Source organism: Chenopodium quinoa, unplaced genomic scaffold (assembly GCF_001683475.1).
Source record: "Chenopodium quinoa cultivar QQ74 unplaced genomic scaffold, ASM168347v1, whole genome shotgun sequence".
In the NCBI taxonomy this organism is placed as follows: domain Eukaryota; kingdom Viridiplantae; phylum Streptophyta; class Magnoliopsida; order Caryophyllales; family Amaranthaceae; genus Chenopodium; species Chenopodium quinoa.
The window spans coordinates 4013239-4030611 of record NW_018743574.1 but is presented as its reverse complement, the minus strand read 5'-3'; the positions used below and the strand labels follow the sequence as shown (position 1 = coordinate 4030611).

At 34.5% G+C, this 17373-nt stretch overlaps 3 protein-coding genes across 5 annotated transcripts; 2 read left to right on the top strand and 1 right to left on the bottom strand.

Annotated features, from left to right (window-relative positions):
• The first annotated feature begins 3171 nt into the window (after nt 1-3171).
• LOC110681790 lies at nt 3172-4242 on the top strand. The gene has a single exon (XM_021857914.1). It carries the CDS (start codon nt 3172-3174, stop codon nt 4240-4242), a length of 1071 nt encoding a protein of 356 aa, XP_021713606.1.
• A 2638-nt stretch (nt 4243-6880) lies between these two features.
• LOC110682143 (MLO-like protein 10) lies at nt 6881-15804 on the top strand. Of its 3 annotated transcripts, none has more exons than XR_002503377.1 (15): nt 6881-7387; nt 7697-7754; nt 7943-8148; nt 9443-9559; nt 10770-10830; nt 10947-11035; nt 12038-12112; nt 12213-12301; nt 12419-12468; nt 12612-12652; nt 12726-12899; nt 14306-14341; nt 14446-14534; nt 14621-14681; nt 15163-15180. XR_002503377.1 is itself a non-coding variant. In XM_021858396.1 (15 exons), the coding sequence occupies exons 1-15, from the start codon at nt 7229-7231 to the stop codon at nt 15535-15537; spliced, it is 1659 nt and encodes a 552-aa protein (XP_021714088.1). In that variant the 5' UTR covers nt 6887-7228; the 3' UTR covers nt 15538-15804. The 3 variants fall into 3 exon arrangements, 2 of the variants coding, with proteins under 2 accessions (XP_021714090.1, XP_021714088.1); XM_021858396.1 differs by having other exon boundaries at nt 6887-7387; nt 14446-14513; nt 15163-15804; XM_021858398.1 differs by lacking the exon at nt 9443-9559 and having other exon boundaries at nt 6886-7387; nt 14446-14513; nt 15163-15804.
• A 94-nt stretch (nt 15805-15898) lies between these two features.
• LOC110682144 (RING-H2 finger protein ATL80-like) lies at nt 15899-16776 on the bottom strand. The gene has a single exon (XM_021858399.1). It carries the CDS (start codon nt 16556-16558, stop codon nt 16016-16018), a length of 543 nt encoding a protein of 180 aa, XP_021714091.1. The 5' UTR covers nt 16559-16776; the 3' UTR covers nt 15899-16015.
• Nucleotides 16777-17373: the final 597 nt, after the last annotated feature.

Genomic DNA, 17373 nt, shown 5'->3' with positions numbered 1-17373 from the left:
ATTAAATTCTTGATTGACTAACTGACTAAGGGCCTGTTCTCTTCTGTTTAATTTCAATTCAGTTTAGTTTAGTTCAACTCCAATTAGTTCAACTCCAATTAGTTCAGCTCCAATCAGTTCCGTTCTAATTTTCTATTCTCATAAACAATTCATTTCAGTTCAGTTTAGTTCAGTAAATCAGAATAGACCCTAAGTCTAAGATTGGACTAGCGGCACTAGCCTCTCAAAAAAAAAAAAACACTAGAAATTAAGGGTTCGTTTGGCATTGCTGTGGTTTTCTGTTTTTTGGTTTTTTGTTTTCTAAAAGTATGATATGAGTCCAATAATGAATAAAAAATTATATAAACTTATTAAAATTATGATAATTTTGAAAACTGACAACAGAAAAGTGGAAACACTTTTTTTTTCTTGTTTCCTGTTTTTGGTTTTAAAAAAAAACAGAAAACTGAAAACCAAAACTGATGCCAAACAAGCCCTAAGAGCATTCCCATCAGCGAGGAGAATTTTGCTCATGAGCAAAATTGATGAGCAAAATTGCAATATTTCATCCCCCACCAATGAGCAAATCAAAATATGCTCATGAGCATAATGAAATTTGCTCATCCTATGAGCAAAAATGAAAATGAAAGTGAATAGTGAAATCGTGGGGCCCAGCAATAGTACTAACTGACTATTTTTTTTTGCTTTTGACACCCTCAAAACAACGAGTTTTGGGGTTTGGTCTGAAGAAATGTCCCCCAAAACGACGCGTTTTGTTGGCAGCCAAGCAAAAAAATAAAAATAATTGCAGCTGCTGACAGGGGCGCGTTAGTCCAGCGAATGGGAAGCTGACACGCGTCCCTGTCAGCTTGTTCCTCCAATAAAAAAATGTTACCGTTTAGCAACGGTAATTAAATTAAAACGGTAATTTGGCCGTTTTATAATTATTAAAAAAAAAATTCATCAACGGTTATATTTTTTTTTCTCTACAAATAGAGATCCATTTTGACATATTTTGGTATAATTTCAAAAATCACAAAAACACTCAATATTACACTTAATCTCATTTCTAGTGAGATTTATGTTATAATTTCTAATATAAAGTTGAGAAAGGTTTTTTTTTTTTTTTGGTTTATTATTTTTAATTACTGTTTTTAGTACTTTAATAATTTTTCAAAACGTTATTAATGATATTTTAAGTAGCAATATTTTTTTTAAGTTTAAAAAATCCAAAAAACTCTTTATTATTTTTACTCCCAAGTTTAGTTATATTAAATTTTCATTTTCTAATATTACTCTTTATTTTTTAGTATAACTACTTTTTTTCTCAACAAAAAAAAATATATATTTAATTACTTTTTGTAGCACTCGAAAATTATTTAAAATGTTATTAACGTTATTTTATTTTAATTTAGGTGTGCCTCTTAAGTATATATTGTTGCTTTTAATTTATTATACAATATAATGGATCCAAACAACCCTAATTACAATCAACTTGCTCAACATTTTTCTGATTTAGGTGATGATTTCATTAGTAGTCCAAATTTTCAATTATTCCTAGAAAGATTAGGCAATCCTTCTTCTCAAAATTCTGTTCATCAACCAGCACCTCCACAAATTCCCAACAATGAAAACACTTTTTTTTAGCAACAAACTCCTCCCGTTACCGAAGGGAGCAACTCTGAGTACGATGTCAGCCAAGAGGAAGCTGTTCCGGAGACACCACAGTACCCTCCACCACCTCCAAGGATTCCGGCCAATCAACCACTTGCCAAAGCGAGTCGCATTTGGTCGGTTGCTGAGGATAAAGCTCTAATTGGGTTCTACCTAGAACTAAGTGATGATGCGCTTCGTGGTACGAGCCAAAAGGCATCCGAACTATGGCGAAAAGTTCATGCAGCTTACTGTAAACTACAAGCTGAGAAACCGCATATTCTCCTGCCAAGACCTATGAAGAGTTTGGAGACACATTGGAGAAGAATGGCAGCTGATTTGCTACAGAGGACTGATTGCTATGAGGAGGCGGGCAAACTCCCTGAAAGCGGAAGTGGTTACAACGAAGCCGATCGAATTAAACACGCTTCCAAGTTGTTTTATATCTCCTCTAATCCACAACATAATTTTGCATTTCCACATGGAGTGGAAATGGTTAATAAAGATCTGAAGTGGAGGACTAAACTAAGATGGGGTCTGTCAAAAGAGGAAAGAAAGGGTTGCGGTGCCGATGATGAGGAAGATAGCAGTGGAAGTGGGAAAAGGTCTAGGGCGGAGAGTGAGAATGAAATCCGTACTGATGGATTTATGTCCGGAGGATTACCCCAAACGGTGTCAAAAAAACGAAGGCTAAGCGTAAGGGCAAAGCAGTTGCTTCCGAAAGTGCAATATTGAGCATTAGTGAGCAGATAAAGGCGTGTACTGAGGTTAGAGAAAGGGAGGCGAATTTACGACAACAATGGTTGGAACTTGATAGAGAAAAGGAAAAGAGGAAGCAAAAACAAGTTGATTTAGCAGAGAAGAAGATGAATTTTGATATGCTTCAATCACTTTTAGCAAGGACAACACCACTCACTCCAGCTGAAGAGGCCCACAAGGACGAGTTACTTCAATTAGTCTACGGTAGAAATTGACTGTATTTCCTTAATGAGTTTATTTTTAATTAGTTGTATTATTTGGTTAGATTTGTTTAATTAGTTTATCTTTAATTAGCTTATCTTTATTTTGTGCAATTTTAATTAGTTTATTTTTAATTAGTTGTATTCTGAGTTTAGATTTGTTTAATTATTTTATCTTTAATTAGTATATCTTTATTTTGTTCAATTTTAATTAGTACTATTTTGAGGTTAGCTTTCTTTACTTAGTTAATCTTTAATTAGTTTAATTTTTATGAGTTGTATTCATGTCCCTTGTCTTATTAGACATTGAGTAGTCATATGTCTTTCATGTCAGTTGTATAATTGTATTTTGAATAGTCAAGATTCTTTTCTGTTTTACTATCTTAAGTGTCATTGAATTGTCAATCATGTTTCATCACTCATTGAATTGTCAATCATGTTTCATCAGTCATGGAATTTTCATTCATATTTTGGACTTGTCATTGAGTTTTCATGCTTATAAATGATAGTGATACCATCTTACGCAAATATAATCCAACTCCTCAAAAATATCCAAACACCCAAGTAACCAGCAAACACAATGTTTTCCATTAGCTCAACCTCCAGCTCGTCTGATTCTGATCAATACGTTGAATTTGATCATTTAGTTGACGAATTTGTCACAACCCATCTACCAACTTTGTTGTATAACAACCAAACACAACCCCAACCCGTATCCGATGTTGAATGTGTTCCAGAACGTAGAGGAGATATGGATAGAAGAGATAGGGAAAAAGGGCATGTTCAATTATTTAATGATTACTTTGCAAGTAATCCAGTTTATAGCGACAAACAATTCCGGTGTAGATTTCGAATGCAACGACCTTTGTTTTATAGGATTATGAACAAGGTGGTCGAGGGGGATCAATTCTTCCAGCAGCGTAGGAATGCAGCTGGAAGGCTTGGGTTATCACCGTTGCAGAAATGCACCGCTGCGATTAGAATGTTGGCGTACGGTACCTGTCCAGATGCGGTGGATGAGTATCTGCGCATTGGCGAAACTATCTCCAGATTGGCTTTGCAACATTTTTGTCAAAGGGTTATTACACATTTTGAAGCTGAATATCTCAGAAATCCCATCGACGAAGATTTAAGGAGAATCTTGCATCAAAATGAAATGCGAGGTTTTCCCGGTATGATAGGTAGCATTGAATGCATGCATTGGGAGTGGAAGAATTGTCCTATGGCTTGGAAAGCGCAATACGCAGGCCGTAATAAAAATGCAACCCTCATTCTAGAGGCCGTTGCAGATCAAGATTTATGGATTTGGCATGCATTCTTTGGGATCCCGGGATCTTGTAATGATCTTAATGTCCTTTACCGATCTTTGGTCTTTGATGATGTTCTTCATGGTCGGGCACCTCCAATTCATTTCACCGTGAACGACCATGAGTATAACTTGGGCTATTACTTAGCAGATGGCATTTACCCCAAATGGGCTACTTTTATTCAAGGTATAACACTTCCACAACTTCAAAAGGATAAATTATTTGCTGATAAACAAGTTGCAGCTCGGAAGGACGTTAAACGAGCTTTTGGGGTTTTACAGGCTAGGTTTGCCGTTCTACGACAACCTCCCTTGCGTTTAACGAAGACATATTGTGTGACATAATGAAAACTTGTATCATTATGCACAACGTGATTGTCGAAGATGAACGACACAACTATGCTCGGGCCGAAGTTTTAAGAAGGTACTATGAACAAGATCGCCCGTAAATTACAAGACCCACTACAAGTGCTACATTTAACAACAACGAGCCTTTTGAATTCAATGTTGGCCGACCGCCAAACGTTGATTTCGACACGTACGTCCACAGAAGAATGTCACTACGTGATAGAGACACTCATGTTCAATTAAAAGCGGATTTAGTGGAACATATTTGGCAAAAATATGGTTCTATTAATGAGTAAAAAAAATAAATTTGTCGTAAGATTACAATTTAATAGAGTATTAATCGTACGTTTAAAATCTAGGTTCGTTATTGGTTTGTAGTATTAAATGTATTCATACGCTAATTAAATTTTATGTTGTATTAAATTTATAATTAATTAGCGATTAAATTTCAATATTATGAATGAATTTTTAATAATTGTATTAAATTAAATAAAAGTATAATTGTAATTAGTACCCATAAATATTCATTTAACCAAAACATAATAAATATTAATAGGGTGATGTGTAAGAGAGAGAGATATTGGTGGGGTATGATAAAAAGTAGGAGAGAGATTGATGAACATTTTTTTTTTGCTCACTAGTGGGATAAATTTTGCTCACTAAAAATGCTAATGAGCAAATTTAGTTGGGAAGAGAGAGAAAGCGGGTAGAGAGAGAATGAGGAGAATTTTTTTCGCTCACTAGTGGGGATGCTCTAAGAAATCAATGTGAGGAACTCAAGACACCTACAGAAGAATTAGGAATGAATCAAAAATTTATTGTCAAAGTTAGAGTGCATATATTATATTATATGGGCTGATGTTCAGAAGTTTCAGAGGCCCATAGTCAATCATTGTAAATGATTTGATTAAGAGAGTCCAAAACATAACTTCCCCTATATCTTTTGCGCCCGGAAGCAATGGTTATACAAACTCCACCAAAGTATCTATTACGTTTATACTCCTATAATGAGTTACTCCGTAATATTACACTCTTGTGAGTCTTGTCAACCAACACATTAAAATACACAACTGATAAGAGAGTTGTACCATTGTTTCTTCAATTACAGTATAAACTTGAGAAAACATTTAGGTGAAATTGCCTTAACATTGTACAGAGTAACACTACTTTTCCATACATAAACAAATGTAAGAGTTGGCAATTTCACCCGAACTCGTGGATTTTTCTCCTTCATCCGAACCATATGGAGTGTTTGTTGTCTAGCAGTAGAGTGCAACTCTATACTAGTACTCAAGAAATAGTGGCCCTAGGTCAAGACATCTAATGACGACCTTCATTGTCTAGTATTTGCCATTTGGCCTTTTATTTATATTAGCGATAAAGATAATGGTATTTTTCTATATCAAATGTAGGTGCTGATATATCTTATATAAATGACGTTTGTAGTAAGTGGTGATTCCCTATAAATGAAGCCTAATTCATTCAAAATCTGATCCATTAACATCACTCTGTATGAAAGAGTATTTTCCCACAAATATGTACAAAGTAAATATCTAAAAATACTATGGAGTACTTATCAATAATTATACATACTATATTGATTATTAAAAAAAAAAAGCATATCTTGCACGGGACACTTAACATTAAGATTGTTTGATACAAAGTATTTCGTAATCAATTGAAACTGCATGCAAATTAAATATTGGACACTTTGATAAGTTAAGGAGTATATAAGACCATAGAAATGAAAAGGGCCAAAAATAATTGTCCACCCTTAAATTTGAACTTAGAAGAGTAATTGGGAAAAATCATTTTCTTGCAAAACATTTTTCATCAAGATAAAAGGAGCCTAAGTACGATGTAAAATGTAAAAATTACAACATCATTTCCAAACAACATACAATCAATCAAACTATTAAAAATGCCTAATGTTATCAACTGCGGAGTATTCTACTTACCAAGTATAAGGAAAATTAAAAAAAATGATTAATCTATTTTATTATATATGGAGAATTTATGATCATGGAGTAGTGGTTAGTTAAATTGACGTGTAGACCCTTTATTACTTCTACTCCACTAGATATTCTGGTTGATGAGAAGTAAGTAGTTAGGTCAAAACGTTGAATCTGCAAAGTAAAACCAAAAACATCATTGTTTTAATGTTTCGTTATAAGCCCGGAAACAATACATCATTGTTGAAGAGTTGGCCCGGCACATGCCGGTCTTTACAAATTAAGCATGGTAAAACTATTATTTGATATGCTAAAATATTAATTGAGAATTCGAGATTAGGGTGTGTTTTATTCACCTGATTTTAACTTTTTTTTTTTTTCCTTTGACATACACCTGATTTTTTACTTATTATAATACGTAGTACAAAGTATTGAAGACATATACTATATACAAACTATTAAATGCTCTTAAAAATTCGCAGTAACATAACTAAAAAAAGTAATACCCCGAACAACGCCACTCACTAGTTAAGAATTTAAAAGATGTGAATAGTAGTGTATCTAGTTTCAAATTAAAAGTGCTTTCGTGTACTGGGTAGTCGGGTACCAAAATATCCACGTTATGAAAAACAGACAATTAGTAATTAGACAGGAAATCCCTTCATTAAAGGAGTGAATGGCTAAAGAAACTCCCCCTACACTTTGTCACTTTCATTTGTCAAATATTTTCAACATTGAGTATGTAATTATACAATCTACAATTCCTAATTTATAACCCTTGAAATATCTTTGATTTTGTAGTCTTGTATGCTCAAAAGTGTGAAATGTCCCTACTATCAGTTGTCACCCATTTTTGAATTCTTCATTTTTGCAACCGAATCCCCATTACATTTTCTTGGGACCCATTTTGTCATTTATGAAATAAATCAACCCTATTAAATCATTGAAATTTATAGCAAATTTATTCAAATTCTGCAACTTTTGATTTTATTCCATAAAAAAATAAAACAATCTGGGAAATCAAGATTTTAATGGAGAATGAAAATCATGGTAGTAAAAATAATAGAGAGGAAGTTGGAGATGCTGAGAGAATGCTTCATCAAACTCCAACTTGGGCTGTTGCTGGAGTTTGTGCTTTTATTATTCTCATTTCATTCATTCTGGAAAAGGGTCTTCACAGAGTTGGAACGGTTTGTCTTTTTCTCCATTTTTTTTTCTTGTTTAATGGTAGTAAAATTAAAGGTTTTTTTTTTTTTTTTTTTTTTTTGGCTAATTTAAAAAATGGGGAATTTTATTGATGGGTTTATATTATTTTTCTTCATGTGGGTGTTACAATTTGTATGTTTTGTTAAATTTGTTGAACAATATTATATATGGTGTTGCACATTAGCCTAATTTCTACTGTACTGAAATAAGGGATTTATTAGTATTTTTGCTGAAATTGTAGTTGAATTTGATTAGTATTGTTGCTGATATTGCGGTTGAATTTGATTGTTTAGTGGTTAACAAAAAAGCAGAAGAGGGCACTTTATGAGGCCTTAGACAAGGTTAAAGAGGGTAATTCTTTCTGTATATTATTTTATATTGGAGTAATTTAATACTGTAATTTTTAATTCGGACTGAAATATCCTGTATATTTGTTGTACATTATAGTGGAATTTATGATAGTATTTGAAATTTATAAATTTGTGATTGAGCTATACATTGGGTGATGTTTTTACTGAGGAGCTGTTTAAATATTACAGAGTTGATGGTTATGGGATTCATTTCACTTCTCTTGACATTTAGTCAAGGATACATCGCGAAAATCTGTATCCCTTCCAACTTTGCAGACCATATGTTACCATGTGAACTCCAAAGCCGTGACTTAGGTGAAGAAAATCGAAGGCGGCTGCTCTGGAACAAGCGCCGTGTTTTAGTATCTGGTGGTGTTTCTCATCATTGTCCTAAGGTATGATTGTTGAGTCGGGGTATATTGGTATGTTAATGCTTTTGAAAGTTGATTGCTTAACTTTCTCAAGGAAAGATAGTAAGATACTGATGTCATAGCTATTACTAATGGTGAATTGGTGATTATGGTTTGCTTTGATATATACATTGAATTTATGGCGACTATGATGATTTGAGTGGATGTTGCAATTACCCAAGTACTGAAGTTGGGTGCTAGATTGCATTTGTTCAGCAAGCTATTCTTGTTGGTTTACAACGCCTATTTAAATCCGGGTTTATTTGTAGTTGACTGAGTGACTGACCTTTATTTTATTTAAATGAAGTATCGTGCAAATTTAGTATGATTTTTTATGTACTTCATACAAGAGTACTTTAATCATGAGTTTACTTTTTTAAAATCTGTTTTGTTTTTTGTTTGTATGTGTAGAAATTCCAAGTACCTAGGTTCTGTTCTTGAATTTAATAACCTTTGATAAGAGATGAAGTTAATTCATTGTTTTATCTCTTGATAATTGTTAAGTTGTCCCAACTATATAAAAGACACTTTATAGTTGTTGGTTCATTCCCATACCGGCCATACCCTATCCAGTATCTCGTATTAAATCCTAGTTTATGCCGATTCCTCTCTCCGTTTACAAATGAACATAAAATATTCAAGTACCACTTGTTTCTGGACCAAGGGAGTAACTCACTAGATTTAGCATTTTATAGCACAACCTTGGATATATATTTTGATTGCATTTCAAATATGTGCATCAACTCTGAGCGCTGGTACCGTTTCTTGATTGCCTCAGTGATACTACATTGCTATGAATCTATGGCACTGGGTGTACTCATCTTAAATAGTCTGGCAAAATTTGCAATTTACTTGGAGCTTTTCTGATTACCTTGTCAGACACAATTTGTAATGAGTATTATTTGTTCAATAATTGCTCTTTGGTTTCATGTTTTCTGTGTTAAATCTTCGAAGGTCTCAACAATTGTAGTGATTAGATAAATATTGAACTATACTTTACCTGTTGATCTCTAGAGTCTTGCCAGTTATTGACACCAGCAGAATAAATTATATTTTATACAAATTTGAACCAACCAACACTACTTAAGCTCATTTGCTGCAGCTTCAGTCTGCTGACTGCAACAAAAAACAAGATTCAATCATCTCAAGTATTGTAGCTTGTTACTTTAAACCTTTTGTCTTCATCCTTCCTATTATTTGGTTAGTTTACGTAAACTGTTTTTTTCCTTATTACTTCCTATTACTTACTCCAACGCTACTCATTTTTCTGCTAAACCAGGATCAAGTGCCACTTATTACAGTTGATGCTGCTCATCAGCTACACATTCTCATATTCTTTTTAGCTGTCTTTCATGTGCTATACAGTGCAGCAACAATGATGCTTGGAAGGCTAAAGGTAACCTTGCCAGAAATTTATTTATTTAAATTTTTGGGTGATTGTGTTTTGAATTTGAAGATGAAATCAAAACAGAACACACGATTTTCAACTCTCATAGCTCTATCCGTAGAGTCTTTGAGCTCGGGTTCTAAACTAAAACTTCATTAATGGAGGTAAGAGAAAATCTCTTAGTTATTACAAGTGTATGAATGAAGAAGAAAGCAAAAGGAAAGAATAAATGTGAAACGCTAGGTAGCAGTAGTATTTATACTACTCTGCTACTTGTTACAATGATTATGCTTAAGGCATTTATTACAGCTGGCCTTATTTTAACTAATTCTCAACAAGCTCGAGCTGACGTGTCAAAAGTGGCTGGGGCATAATTCTCTGAATGTAGGTGCATTATAACTTCAGTAGTCCATCATATATTTCACAGATTGTTCATATGCTAACTGCAAAAATACCTGAATTTATTTTTTGTGAGGTCTCATTAGTGTCATTACCTATTCAGGAAAGCTCTGCACCAAGCTGTTGTTATTGTTATTGTTATTTTTTTGGAGAGAACTGGGACTAAAAGGTTGGATTCCAAAACTAAAATTGAAATGACAGTAATAAGCAAGCTAATAATGATAGATGACCTAAGTCAATGCTTTAATCCATTTTAACTGCAATAATCAACGACGATGATAATGACCTGACTGCAACCGCCAATATAACCAACTAGCCCAAGTTACCCAACACTACTCACGAGTCATGAATGAACAGCTCTAACCTTTTTTTAGATAACTGACAGTTGAGGAGTAGGAATTTTTTATACCATGCTATCATGTTTGAACTGTAGTTTGGGTAATAATTTTGGAAAATTTGGAGTGGGTAGATTCATCTGTGCAAGCATGTTTGACCTATGATTTTGTAATTTCAATGTCCATCGTCAGATCATTTGAATAGAAGTGACGAGGTTCTTATAGTGCCTTATCGGCTACATCAATGAAATTACACATGGCGCTGGGTTTCGATTGATGGCCCAGAGTCACTTGTATAGCAGTTCACATGTCCCTGTTCATTATTGGAAATTCCTGCTTCTCAGAAGATTCCTATTATTCTATGTTTTATTCCTGTGGTTAACTGGCCTTCTAACTGTTGATTCTTTGGGAAAAAAGTAGGGTAGCTGATCATGCTAAATATGAATCGCTTGTTGATTCTCCCCACTATAACACTTTTTCTGCAGATAAAAGGCTGGAAAGCATGGGAGTATGAGACATCATCGATTAACTATGAGTTAAGGAACGGTACATTATTTCTTGCCCCTGAGGGATGCGTGAACTGTTTATTTATTCTTTATTTTCTCTTCGTTTTTATCCATGACATGTTTATGACTGTGTGTTTTATTGCCAATATGTATCAGATCCTTCAAGATTCAGGCTCACGCATCAGACAACTTTTGTAAGAACACACAACAGCTTTTGGACAAGGATCCCATTCTTCTTTTATGTGGTAAGCACTAGAAATTTTGGATGAATTATTGAAAGTGAGTAGATATCATTTAATGTAAATCTTTCCAGTTTTGATTTAGTGCTTAAGCATATATCATCAGAAAGAGAGTTGAATTAATCTGTTTTTTTTTTTTAAAATGCACACAAAGAATTAATCAAAATATTACTCCCTCAATCTCAGCTCAGGATATTATAGATGAGGAGCAGAGAGATTAAGGAGGGAGAAAAGTAGATAGGAAAAATGGGTAAATGTAGAAAATTCACTTCATTTGTTACCCTGAGTTGGGAGTCTTGGGATGAAGAAAATATATTCTTCAATATTTCTTCCTTCCATGCTGTCAGTCACAATGTGTAAGAGCATTCATGAATCATGATTGAGATTTAGCCTTTTCTGATCTGATGCCTGTGCATGTGGAATACTCTCTGGCCCTTTGCTTCTGAATAATCATTCACTTGCCTTTGCATAGAGTTAGTTGGACCATTTGTTGAGTTTTGTTTTTCCTTTCTTTGTTGTTGTTGTAAATTTAGATGTGATAAGAGTTTGTAGGGTATTGTAATCATTATTGTGGATGAAATTGTAATGTAAAAAGAGATAGTGAGTCCAAAGGAGTGGAAAGTACCAAGAAATATAAAGTATTAGCAGTTCTTTTCTTTAATCAGGTGTTGCAATTCTGGGACGGAGGGAATAATACAGATTCTAAGGCAAAAGTATGTTAAAGGGTGAAGAAAAGTTGGAAAGTATTTTTTGAAAATCATATGCTTTAATATTTTCCTCAAGTATCCTAGCTTATAGAGGATTGTAGTTGCAGAATAAGTGAGTGAGATGTTCAAAAGGAAGATTAAAACTTCAATAGGAGGATTTTGTAAATGTTTGCTTAGCTGAAAGTCGAGGACCTGTTATGTTCCTCTTGTTCATCGTATTATTGCTACATTAATCAGCCATTTACCACGAGGTCATACCTTAACTACTAGCACTGTAATTTCTCCTTTCATAATCTTGCAGGGATGTTTTTTTCGCCAATTCTACAGATCAGTTGCTAGGTCTGATTACATGACATTAAGAAATGGATTCATAACCGTGAGTGCCTCTTAATATTTTATTGATTGGAGCTGTTTTACTCTCATTCATATATAATCTTCCTTGCCTAATTCTGATTTCTGCTTGGTATGGCTTTTAGGCTCATATAGCTCCAGGAAGTCAATTCAACTTCCAGAAGTATATCAAAAAGTCATTGGAAGATGATTTTATAGTGGTTGTTGGTGTCAGGTGAAGTTTCACATATGGAGCAATTGATATGTGTAGTACAGATTTAAACCATCATTTATCATTTAACACCAAATTTAAATCTTTTTACATTTTTTTTAAAATTTATGTTATTTGCAGTCCACTTTTATGGGCATCTTTTGTGATTTTCTTGCTTCTAAATGTCAAAGGTGAGCCACTATTCTTTATTCAATTCTCTATGTATCTTGTCTAGAGGCCACAATTCAAGGACGGAGCTACTATTGATTTTTTATCTGCTTACTGATTACTGTAACTCGTTACTCTTCTTCCACTGGTGCTGTTGCATTCCCAGGGTGGCACACACTTTTCTGGGCTTCTATACTTCCACTGTTGGTAAGACATTGTTTTCAGAAATGAATTGTGAAATTGTATCAGAGGAACTTTCTAAGACTACAGTTTGCATTAGGTTATATTAGCTGTTGGAACAAAGCTGCAAGCCATTCTGACAAGGATGGCTTTGGAAATCAAAGAGAGGCATGCTGTGGTCCAAGGGATTCCTCTTGTGCAAGGTTCAGATGAATACTTTTGGTTCTCGCGGCCTCAATTTATTCTTCATCTCCTCCATTTTACTCTGTTTCAGGTATAAACTATGTCTTGGTGTTTTATCACACTACGTATCCTATGAAGCATATTGAATTTTGCTTTTCAATGGAAGTCTTTATTACAAAATTTCGGATGTCATTGTCGATGATGACGTTATTATACATCAACAACTCAAAATGTAGGCTGAACTTCAGGATATGCATGTCCATTCGATCAAAAGACTCTCCTGTCTTTTGTCTCACGTTTTCTGTAGTGTGGATTATGATTATTATTGGATTGACAAATACAAGTTCACTGCATTACTGTTGACAAGAGTAATGTGCCAAATGGGTTGGTCTTATTTTTCGGGTTTGAAGTGTATATGTATACCAATTTAAAATGTGGCTTTCAAGTTCTTGAGTATTAAATTGCAGTGTTTGGGTGTTGAATCGTTTTATGCTCAAAATTTTTGCCAGTGGGTTGAATTTTGTTCAGGTTGGTCAGTCTCATAGGCTATGTTTGGATAACAAAAAATGGAAGGAAAGGAAGGGAAGGGAAAGGGAGGGAGACAAACTTCCTTGTTTGGATAATATGTTGGGGGAGGAAAGGGGAGGGGGAGGGAGGGATCCATTTTCCCTCCTCCTTTAATAAAGACCATCCCTTCAAAATTAGAGAGATTTGGAGGGAAAATGGAGCTCATCATTTCCTTCACTTTCCCTTCCTTTCCCTCCCTTCTATTTCCCTCCCTTCCATTTCCCTTTGAATTTGTTATCCAAACATAGCATTAGAATAACTTTTCACAGGTTTTCAAGATTCACGGTTTGTTTGGGTAATGTTAAAGGAAGGAAAAGAAAGGGAGGGAGGTGAACGAGAGGGAAGGGGAAGGAAGATGGATGAGTTTTCCTTCCAAATCTCTCCATTGTTGGAGGGATCATTTTCTTTGAATTAAATCCCTCCATTTCTCTCCCTTCTAATTCCCTTCATCCCTATTTTTTCATCCAAATGAAAGAAACTCCCTCCCTCCATTTCCCTTCCCTCCATTTCCTTCAATCCAAACACACTATTAAAGTTAATTTGGGGTGGGTTGCTGGCAGGCCAGTGTTTGACAGTTCTAAATAAGACAAGAGGCTTGTGCATTGCTTAGCCACTAATCGCATCTAAAACCCTATATCAAGTTCCTGTCATGATTTTAACTCCACCAACCTCATTAAGATCCTCACCAAAAAAAAAAAAAAAAAAAAAAAAAAAAATCAAAGAAAAACTTGACAAATGTTAAGAGACAAACGTGATATAGCTTTGTGATATCAAATTATGGTAGATTATTTTCTTTAGCATTGCTTCTCATACGATTTTATAAATCGTAAATTGCTACTTTAAATCTGTTGAGCATTTAAAACTTGTTTTTGCATGGAAATTGTTTATCTGACGAGGACATATTCTGCCTTTTGGTTTCATATTCTGCAGAATGCCTTCCAGATAACATACTTCCTGTGGATACTGGTAATAATTTAATATCCTTTGAAATATTACTCGACCCAAATATACCAAATTTCAAAATATTATAATGAAATGCTGATTTTTTTCCCCTTTCTTTTTGGTTGTAGTATGAATTCGGATTGAAGTCCTGTTTCCATGATAGACACATCTTTGTGCTTATTAAAATAATTATCGGGTAATGTCTCCATAAATTCTGGTAATTCCGCATGAAAATCTTCATTTGTCATTTGTGTTGCATCATCTTCTCTCTTTGGATTAATGGAGTATAACTTGGGATTATAGGATTGGTGCTATGGTTCTTTGCAGTTATAGTACTCTGCCACTCTATGCTCTTGTGACCCAGGTATCATCATACTTTCTTTTGCTTATCACTTCCTCTTGAACAACCAAAATCAAAGCTTTAAGTCACTTAAGCTTCGTTATAATCTAAATCTAACACAAATGAGCCCGAAAGTTAGTGTGACTATGATTGATTGATTTTTGGCAAGATTATGTACAATAGGAGTATGATCCGATTTAAATAGACCCAAACCTTACAACCTGTAATGATTTATTACCCACATGTGAGCAAATTTGATGCGAAAAATTGGTTTTCCCTTCTCTATTTAAGGTTTCTCTACTCTACATTACTCTTTATTTCATCCTAAAATGTCTAGTTTCACTCATCAAAAATTTAGTAAAGACCTGACAATTGGATATATCTTTATCTTTAATTTACATTAGTTGTCAGTTCTTAGTAGCTATCTTCAAGTCTGAAAATCATAGTTAATGTTAGATTTTAGAACAGCCTCAAGAATGAAACTTGGTGATGAAAACTTTGACAGATGGGATCAAACTTGAAGAAGTCCATCTTTGATGAGCAAACTTCCAAAGCTCTTACGAAATGGCACATGGGAGTTAAGAGGAAGCAAGAGCATACCACAGAGAAGTCTCCTTCTACCCAAACCCTGGGAGGAAGCCCAAAGAGCATAAGCAATTCCAAGAGACGGCACTCATCTGGCCCCATCCTACACCGATTCATGACAACAGGCCACTCAACTCATTTGCCATCCTATGTTGAGCTTCATGTGACGGATGGTGAAGGTGATGAGATAAGTAAGGTTGATGATAATCACGGGGAGAGTGAAATGGCTTTATTGTCTACTAGGAAGGAAATTAAGCAAGGAGATGACCTGTTTGGCACGCCCAGCCAGAATTGACAGTTGCTAGCGTTGAAGTTAGTTGATTGCTACCCATGTAAACAGCCTACACAGGTATTATAGACTAATTTTTCCTTTTAGATAGGTTGGTTTTATTAAGGCCATATACGAAGTAATGCTTACGAGGTTTGTTTAGTAGTAGGGCACTTCAGTCTTCACTCTTCAGAAAGGTGAAAGGAAGAACTCGAATTGTACTAGCGTTTCTTGTACATCTTTACATACTATTGATTACATAATGAAGCAGTACATAGTTGCATTCCCTTGTGATATATTCACTCTTTTTTTTTTTAATTATTTTTTTTTGGACGTGAAAGTTTGGCTGAGTTTGATTTGACACTGTAACCTTAAATTTTTATCTAGTGTACCACTTTGAAAACTTGCAGAGTAGCAGTGGTAACAGAATTCTCTCTTCTGAGAGATCTTATTTTATGAACAGTATATATACTACTTGTATGATATTATAGAGTAAGATGCAAAATTAAGGTAAGAAATCAGCTTCTTGCTGTTGAAACACCACAGATACACCGGTCCTGCAGGTCTGGCACTGGCCAACAACAACCAGCGTTTGACGGCAGGAAGGGCAGCTGGAGGAATGGGACCCAATCAACCACGTGTCAATACATTCAACATGGAACACGTGGGAACATCCTGGGAATTCCCTAACCTCCTCTCCTTCCACAAACTCAGCCAAACAAATCACACACTCTGCTGCTGCTTTATCATTCTCACTTGTAGCCGCATCAGCAGCAGCTATTGGACTGCCAGACTTGAAGACCTTTCTAGGGAGCGAGTCAATGATCTCCCTCTTCAAGCATTTGTTGGGAACCACTTCAACAGTATTCCCCCGCGTAGTAGGAAGCTGAGGGCAGGGCCACACGCAGTGGGTTACTGCCATGAGTCCCATTACACAAATGAGGGCACAGAGAATGCAGGTTATGATGATCAGCATGTTCGAGTTTACTGAGAATGCTGCTTTTGATGTATTGAGGTGTGAGAATTTTCTATTGATAATAGTTTCCATAAATTGCAAGGCGATACTTTGGAGCAATGACTGTATGTCTATATATAGGAGTAGGGCAGTGGATCAAGTGAAGTTAGCTTTTTTGAGGATTTTATTTTTAAGGAAAATAAAAATATAAAAACATTTACATCCTAATTATTCTGAGGTTCAGTCAACTTTTAGGACTTATGTCGTTTATATTCAGCATCCTTGACTGTTTTTTGTTGGTGCTTTTTGGTTGCTTGAAAGAGTATGACCAAAAGTTGAAAGGCGAAATTCGGAAATTGTTTTACATTTCAAATATTTATGGAAAATATAATTAGACTAACTTTAAAACTTCAGCGCGTCTTGTGTGCGGCTAGCTACACCACATGACCGCTTGTAAAAAAACAAAATAATCCCTATAACACTGATCGAGTAACCTTTATAATACTAATCGAGTAACTGCTATAACACTGACTGAGTATGAATAGCGATATATAAGAAATTTTTATAAGTGAAACATTAATAAAAACCAACAATTTTTTAATTTATTATTTATTTATTTATTTTAAGTTTAGTACTTAAACTCTTACACTCCATACTTTGCTAGGGACTGTTTAAGTTATTTAAATGTAGTATAGAAATATTCATATATATTATACACTCCTGTGTTCTTATAAAGTACTTGCTTTTGTCCTTTCATAATTTTTCACATTATTCTTCTATCATTGACTATGTTTTGTGATTTATATATAGCAAAATTTTAGTTACATAAGATTTTGTTAGATTCATTTAAAATACTTTGTTGAATATCAACTTTCTAATTTTTGCTTATCTTATATACCAATAATATA

What these genes read in the sequence shown, in the direction of transcription:
- LOC110681790 (XM_021857914.1), top strand. Translation starts at nt 3,172, where the DNA reads ATGTTTTCCATTAGCTCAACCTCCAGCTCGTCTGATTCTGATCAATAC.
- LOC110682143 (XM_021858396.1), top strand. Translation starts at nt 7,229, where the DNA reads ATGGAGAATGAAAATCATGGTAGTAAAAATAATAGAGAGGAAGTTGGA. An exon ending in TAACTATGAGTTAAGGAACG is followed by an intron (nt 10,831 to 10,946) that starts GTACATTATTTC and finishes AATATGTATCAG; the next exon opens with ATCCTTCAAGATTCAGGCTC. An exon ending in CATACTTCCTGTGGATACTG is followed by an intron (nt 14,342 to 14,445) that starts GTAATAATTTAA and finishes TTTTGGTTGTAG; the next exon opens with TATGAATTCGGATTGAAGTC.
- LOC110682144 (XM_021858399.1), bottom strand. Translation starts at nt 16,558, where the DNA reads ATGGAAACTATTATCAATAGAAAATTCTCACACCTCAATACATCAAAA.